General features: G+C 40.0%; 1 protein-coding gene across 2 annotated transcripts in view; it reads left to right on the forward strand.

Moving 5' to 3' along the window:
* Positions 1-7,926, forward strand: part of rnf150a (ring finger protein 150a) — a 127,115-nt gene extending 119,189 nt beyond the window's left edge. For both annotated transcript variants that reach the window (XM_038792455.1, XM_038792454.1), the window contains one exon: positions 6,478-7,926. In XM_038792455.1, coding sequence (XP_038648383.1) covers positions 6,478-6,596 — 119 coding nt within the window. In that variant the 3' untranslated portion in view covers positions 6,597-7,926. The remainder of the gene's footprint in view (positions 1-6,477) is intronic.
* Positions 7,927-8,253: the final 327 nt, after the last annotated feature.

Consider the following 8,253-nt stretch of genomic DNA (forward strand, 5'->3'; position numbering starts at 1 on the left):
AGTTTGGTTTATCGGGTAACATATGTTGGCAATGTTCTCTTTGTGAACGTAAGGTAATTACAAAGACAAACATTGGCATAAAAACAATGCACTTTTTTTTTACGTACGTTCTGAATTTTTCTTAGCTGTTATAGATAGCCAGGTTTTCTTTCTCTCTGACTGTCCCCCTCCATTGCATTATTTCCTTTTGAATCCCTGAGTGCTCTTTGTTCATATGTTAGTTTTGACTGTAAATATCAGTGGATTATTTCATCCCTCGGTACATCGCAGTCAAGTATGGTCCCTTCCTTGCCCAATGTTCACATGTTAAGTGAGAAATTGATTAGGAGCAGAAGCTCCAGCTGTTTTTCCCCTCAGTCCTAACCTAGTGGTGCCAAAGCTATTTGCAGCACCTTTAATGCTTGTCCTGCTGAGATCAAGTAATATAGCACATGTAGTGATCAAATTTAAGGCTTACCTGTCTTATTATTCTTTACAACAGTCATAGCCAAGCCACACGGCTTAATGTGTGTTTGGAAGCAGGATTAGTGGTTCTGGGTTAGCAAATTTCTCTGTGCTGGCTGGCTTGCAGAGGGCAGTAGACCAGGTCCAATATTCTGGAATTTATTCGGGAGTATTTATGCATATTTTTGCCACAAGAGTTTAAATGATTGTGATAGAATCCGTCAATAGAGTAGGTGGCACATGACTATGGAAGCAGTGGGATTGATGGGTCTGATTTCCTTTCTCACTCCAGCAATGAATAAATTGCCATCAAAATTATGAGCCAGAAAACAGGAAAGTTGTAATCAAGTATAATAACTCTGTCATGTGATGAACATTATTTTACTTACCTTGATAATACACTTTCTCAGATGCCATGCACCCCTAACTGCATCACTGGTCATGTTTGAAATTTTAATGTGTTGCATTGGGTTGGGTTGGATTGGATTGGATTTGGATTTGTTTATTGTCACGTGTACTGAGGTACAGTGAAAAGTATTTTTCTGCGAGCAGCTCATAAACAGATCATTTAGTACATGAAAATAAAATAAATTAAAAAGAAAATACATAATAGGGAAAGACCAGGTCCACAATGTAAATCAGTGTTTTACACCTTTGATTGATTACTTTGTTACTCACCAAAGCTTAATTGTACAAAAGCTTTATTTCTAATCTAAGTTCAGTTTTCTTCCAAATCACATCCCAGAAACAAATACATGAAGAGTTACTCATCTCACAATGGACCTATAAAAATAACATTTTTCACTTAAATCCACAAATCTCAAACTTGTTGATACATTTTACTGCTATATCTCTTTTGCCTCCTTACACACCCATAACCAAGACCCTACACCCTATTGAGAACCTGAACATCCTAAACACCCAGTTACATGTTCTCCTTCACCTCTATCTCTTCACAATCCACAGTCCTAATAATTATTTTTTGAATTAATCAAGGGAAGTGGGTGTTGTTGTCAAGACCAGCATTTATTTCCCATCACTAATTACCCTTGGGTTGCTGAAATTTGTCTTGTGCATTTACTTTCACAGTAACAAGTAACACTCGCGCCACACAAGTGTCAGGCAATGCCCATCTCCAAAAAGAGAGGATCTATCCATTGCCTCATGATATTTAATGGCATTACCATCGCTGAATCCCCCACTATCAACATCATAAGGGGTTACCATTGGCCAGAAGCTTAACTGGACTAGCCACATAAGTACTGTGGCTACCAAAGCAGGTCAAAGACTGGGAATCCTGTGGTGAATGACTCGCCTTCTGACCCCCCACCTGCCCCAAAGTAAGTTTCTGCAGTGCATCTTGTAGATGGCATACAATACAGACACATTGCCCCGGTGTTGGAAGGAGTGCTGAATAGGTGTTTTGTCCTGGTTAATATTGAGCTTTTTGAATGTTGTTGGAGCTGCACTAATGCAGGCAAGTCAAACGTATTCCCTCACATTCCTGGCTTGTACCTTGTAGGAGGTGAACAGGCTATGGAGAATCAAGAGACATTTTGTGAGATGAATGCTCTGACAGATTATTTATGTGGTTGGTCCAGTTAACTCCCAGGAAGCTGATGGTGGGAGATTCAATGCTGGCAATGCACTTGAATTGCATGGGGAGGTAATTGGACTTTCTCCTGTTGGGAAAGGAACAAAGAAAGTTCAGGGAAAGAGGCAGTGCTTGCTCTGAAAGAGAACCAAAGAGAGAGAGAGATATCCTGAATAATTTGAGATTGATCTTAAAACAACAATGACAGCGTAAATTCATATTGCACCTTTAATGAAATATCCCAAGGCAGGATATCACAGGAATGTTATAAAACAAAATATGACACTGAGTCACATAAAATATATTAGATCAGATGACCAGAAGCTTGATCAAACAGGTAAGTTTTAAGGAGTAAATAAAAGCAAAATAAAAGCGGATGCTGGAAAACTGAAATAAAAACAAAATGCTGGAAAAACACAGCAGACCTGACAACATCTGTGGAGAAAGAGACGGAATTAACATGTCAAGTCTATGTAATATAAAAGGCCTAGCTAGGCAATTCAGAGGCTAAGAAACTTCTTGTAAATTCTTCTCTGACTCCTGTAGGTACACAAAAGAGCACAATCACCATGGGGCGGATCATCCAACTTCCAAACTGTCTTTCATGCACAGTGGTATCATATTTAGCCAGGAACATGCAATGTTTACATTGCGGAAGTTTGTTGGTAATGTTTAACCAGGACAAACTGTTTTATTGCTGTGATCTATTATGGTTTTACCATCCAACATTTAGGGTGGGACCATTGCATTAACATTAACACTCCTGCTTTGTGGTGGAGATTGTACTTGCATTGTAGTCTAGTATTTTATTTGTGTGAAAGTCAAAAATACAAGCTTTTTGACTACATCTGAATACTTGCTACTGGATGGAAGCTGCCAGTATATTTGGTGCACAAGTAGGGTGGTGGTGTGAATGCATTGATTCAATGGTGCCTCTGATCACAAGCTTAATGACAAGGGAAGATTCTTATCGATGGTACCTGGCCTTGTTGTCAGTGAAGTTTGATAACTGCAAGAAGACTATTTCAGTTCAGTCCCTGGTGCTAGGATGTTCATGTCTGTAGAACTGCTATCCTACACAATAGAATACTGTGAATATTGCTAAGAGTTAGTTGCAGTCAAAGTAAATGCCACTATTATTTGAAGTGGTGTAAATTGATTTTTGTGGCTAACTGCATCCAAATTTCTAGGGTAATGAAGACAAAGAGTACTTGTCCAATTTACCCTGAAGTATAATCATGTGATATTTTTGAGGGCAAAATATGCTAATACCTCATCTGTACCTCCTGCGTGATCCATAACCGTTTAATTGTTGGACGTGCACCCGTATGTTTAGGCCCAGATATTGATATTTTATGGACAGTTCACCCGTTGCCAGCAAAAGCTGTTTAGAAGAACAGAAGCAACTGAAACAATCTGATATTGTAGAATAATTAATTCACTGATGATTCAGTGCAATCCCGGGTTCATCGCGTTGCCAGATGGTACATTAGATATAAAGGACAATGATGGCTGTAACTTCCCAGATCCTAGACTCCTAATTAAGAGCAACAGTTGCTGTTTCAATCAGTTTTAGGCAGAATGAGAAACGATTTTTCAGAATTTTCTGTTTCCTTGTGAGATATCATACATGTTATTACGACATGTTTTTGGGATACTTAAGATACCCTTAAATCATTTTCAAAAAACTCTTACTTCACAAAAATTAGGCCCGGAGGGCAAAGAGTTTCAATGCTGGAGAATGAATCACTTTGGGTACTTCAAGCCTGGAACAAACCGATCAGCTGTAGCGCAAGCTTAATGACGAGGGAAAATTCCTGCACTCTGTCCATACTAAATATTTTAACCCATGCTGTGAGAGTCTTTATTCCCCATTTTCTGCATCAGCTCATAATGTAAGTACCTCTTTGTGAAATTACCATGTTAACCCTGGATCGTCCTGATTCTGGCAGTTTTGTGCTTTTGAATCTTGGGGCTATCAAATTAAACCATACATTTTTCATTATTGCCACCAGAGATGGAACTATTCCAGCATTCTAATCTGGAATCAGATCCAATGAGAAGAAAACAACATGCTAGCTCACAACTCCACGCTGCCTTTTTAAAATATTGCTTTAATTCAGATACAATGGGGGGATGGGAATGCTGTTTTCCAGCTTTGGGTTTATGCAGGGAGTTAAATTTCTTAAAAATGATATCCAGTCAGGAGCCTAACATTGTCCCTCCTTCTGGATTGGAAGGCAAATTGGGGAACGCACGCGTGGATGAGAAGTCTTTAATCAGTGAAACTGTGGATCTGCACCATGGACAGGTGAGAGGCTGCTGCTCACAGCACTCTTTCTCTTTGAGTTCTTTCAATGCTAAATGAGTGACTGTCAGCTTCTTGGAAGTAACTTCACCATCTTACACTTACTCACCCTCAGCTGCACTTCCCTGCTGCTAGCCTTCAGGGTGGTATGGGAGTTGATTATACAACTCTACTTTGCACCTCTGATAAAGAGCACGAGGCACTTAGCCACTTGCTGCTCAGCTGAGCAGAGTTGATGAACACAGATACAGCTCCAAGGAGGCAAAATCCCCAACACAGGTTATAAGTTCAGAGGATCAGCTTTCTCATTTTTTCACGGCAGGTTATTGCTGATATCTGCAACCTCCTGGAACAAATCCTTCTTCTGAGTTAACTTGGTGGGCACTCAGTGTAGTGTCCATCCTACTGGCTGTCACTAGAGGACCACTCCAACCCTCAAACCAGATTGTTCCCTCTCCTCAGGTTGTGTGCTGTCTTCTGCAAGGAGGGAAAGAAGAATGGCGTTATATGTTGCCAATAGCACGTGTGGCTCGCAAGAATGGATAATATTTGTGGAGGGTGGCTGTGTGGCATAAGTGTGAGAGGGTGTAAAATGATAGATGTGAACGTTGACTCCACTGATGGGAATGTGGGGAGATGTCTGGAGAGAGAGGAATGAGTGCAGCTACAAGGAGTGTTGTTCTAATGAATACTGTGCAGGAGAATTCTAGGAAAACCAGGTGGAAGGGTGCAGGGTGAAGATTCCGCCTTCCTCTATCAAGTCCAAGGTGGGAAGCCTGCCCAGAGACTAATTAAGCCCTCAAGTGGCCTCCTAAGGGCCTTATCCCAGGAGCAGATGGGAACTCACTATCCAGCAAGGCCACTGCATATCCTAACTCTGTGCCCAATCACGGAACCCAGCATCAGGAATGGCAAACCCTAGAGGGAATCACTCCCTGCCCTTGCTTCCGATTCTTCCCCCCACCTCTACCTGGGGATGCATTGGCAATCTTCAAGGTGGCTCCATTGTAGTACCGACAGTGGCCTTCACTCCTGGTGACGCTGCCAGTACTGGACAACTGCTGGCTCTCGGTTGGGGGCGGGGGGGGGGGGGGGGGGGGGGGGGGGGGCAGGACTAACACTGCCTCCCAGAGAAAAGTGAAGCAGGTTCATTGGTTCTCCAACTGTGGGTGAGAGCTGCATCACCCACATTAAATCCCAGCCAGTGCAAGTCTTGGCACCTGAAAGGCTTATTTCACCTCCTGTGCTCAGTTTCTCTCCCTTGCCCCTACCTTGAGAAAACCTGGATCCGCATGGTGCATTGTTTGCAATTTTGAGGGATCACACTTCTGCTGACTTCCTTGGAGACTCCTTTGGAATGAATTAATTTCATCTGGAGTGCACTGTTCTTATTCCTGCCTTAAAAGATGACCAGACATGATGTGTGGATGATCTTGGTGTTATAATTCTGTGACTAGCTACTACTGTGTGTAAGACTGGCCTGATTCCACTTCATAAACCTGATGTATTCTGTGTGAGCATTTGTGCCGATGAAGCCAGCTGCTTGGTGAAGCCTTTGGAATCCCAGGTCCACAATATAACTCTTTGCTCTTGAATATCTTTATTATTTCATTGATGGAATTACTTGTCATCAATCAGGCTCCTAGGAAAGCATGACCATCTGTGTAACCATGATTTTCCCAATGCTACTTAGGATTGCTCCTTTTGGAGAAGGTGTGGGGAATGAGATGGAGGGTGTCAATAGTTCATGAATATAACAATTGTACTCAACTGCCATCTGTAATGAGAGTTCATTAATGACAAAGTATTTTGAGTAATGGCAGTCCTGACATTTGCACCTAAAGATAGTATTCCAGTTCACAGGGATTGTGGAATTGCTAGTCTTAATAATCAAAGCTTTTTCTATGGTTGATTTTTTCTAAGTTTTTAAACCTGAAGACCTGGATTTGTATTCCAAGTAGGGACACTGTAACTCTATTTGTAGCAGTTTACACTGTACAATTTCAATTATGACTGGCAAAATTTGAGTAACCAGCAGCTTGAGGCTTCTGTTGAATTTTATCATAAATATTAGACAATTAGAATAAAGACACACTTGTTAATTTTGTCTTTTGTTTCTCCCTTCTTGAAGATGATGAAGGACCAGTTGTGAGCAGTGACTCAGACACTTCATTGATTCTGGCTGTTGAAGTTGGACTTTCAGACATGGAGCTCTCGACTGACCAGGATTGTGAGGAGGTGAAATCCTGAGAAGGGTTAATTTTGTCTCTGGATATGGACCAGGCAAACCCACAGAGTGACTGAAACAATGTCCAGTGCACTCAGAACTGGGACGATTGTGAGAGCAATAGCGACAAATCGTTTACTCTTCCTTATACAGATTCTTTAGCATTGGATGTCTTTTTCTTCACAAGGATGCTGCAAGCTTATCTCTTGCCCTCATTCCTATTTTAAAAAGCTGTTAACACAACTCAGTGACTAAAATGAAGAAAATAACAATTTTATGTTGTTTACTTTTTGTTTTATACTTTCAAAGATGGTCAACAATTTGTGTTTTTAAGTTTGTTTTTGCGACTGACTCCAGCTTTTCCAGAGTTTGATCCTAAAATATTTTTATTAAAAGGATTGATCCTGGAATCACTGCCTCAACACTAAAAACATTCAGTCGGTGCTTTTAAGTTATAAACTGAATTTTAAAGTTGGTTCCAAGTGCTGCACTTCTGTGAATCGCTAGCTTTTTTTTGTGGTCAGCTTTAAGTAAAGTTTGTTTTGCTCAGTAAATATTCAGAGCAGTAGCTTGCAAGTATTGAAAAGACTTCTAGAAATTCATCTGCCATCTCTTAACATATCTTTGCCAATAGATGAGCTAGTGATGATATTGTGCAGGTATACAGTGTGCTCTGATGGTAATTTAGACAGAGTGAATGTTCCAGCAACAGCCTGCATGCACTCTTAAGAATTCATGGTGGACTGGGTTGGGTGAATGTTTGTGTGTACAGTTCACATTTGACATTCCCCAAAGTTTTTGACATTGTGGCTATTAACACACACAGCTGAGAAAGTGGCCAAATAGGTTCAACCACAAACTTTAATAGCTTTTAGGTGATTGAGATCAGAATTAATTTTAGTCTTTACACCTACCAACCTCAGCCCAAATATAATTTACATTATAATGTACTTCAAAAGACTTTTCTAATATTCTAAGGAAATTGAATTTTAGTTGCTTATGTCATCTTTCCTAACAATAGCTTATTGTACAGTGAACATATATTAAAATTACAAAATCGTGATACTGAGTCCAAATAAATGACTTCTCAAGTCATGAGATTCTATTACAGCCTTTTTATAGATAGATTCTTCCTTCCCACAAAAGGACCCAATGATGTAATACATAATGTTGAAAACAATGTATAAATTCTCTTTAGATGAAAACAAAAATACCACAAAGTAGCAGAAGTTGTATATTTTTGAAATTACTGTACTGTTTTTGTCTTATATGTGGATTGTTGACTGTTTAGGCATTAGCATTTGAAAATAGGCAATCTTTTACAATTTCAATGATAAAGAACAAATCAAAAGCCCTATGTTGTCCCAAGGACCGTAATGAATATTTATCGTATGATGTATAAACCTTGTAATCACTCCAGTGCATTTTTTGTCTTAGAACAGCACAGCCATAGGCAATGTAGATGGTGCGTTAATCTGAAGATTTTAAAACTTCTTGAGGTTGCAGTCAGGCGGGTTGATATTGAAAGAAAACATGTTTACGTCTATAGACCCAGAATTAGACTGGATAGGAGGTAGAACACAGCAGTCTCTTTAGCACCATTTTATTTGCTGCTTGTGTTTGACAATAAATGTTCAAAATGCAAACATGCTAATGAATTATGGAAATGCAGTTGACTGA

The sequence above is a fragment of the Scyliorhinus canicula genome, chromosome 3 (assembly GCF_902713615.1).
Source record: "Scyliorhinus canicula chromosome 3, sScyCan1.1, whole genome shotgun sequence".
Taxonomy (NCBI): domain Eukaryota; kingdom Metazoa; phylum Chordata; class Chondrichthyes; order Carcharhiniformes; family Scyliorhinidae; genus Scyliorhinus; species Scyliorhinus canicula.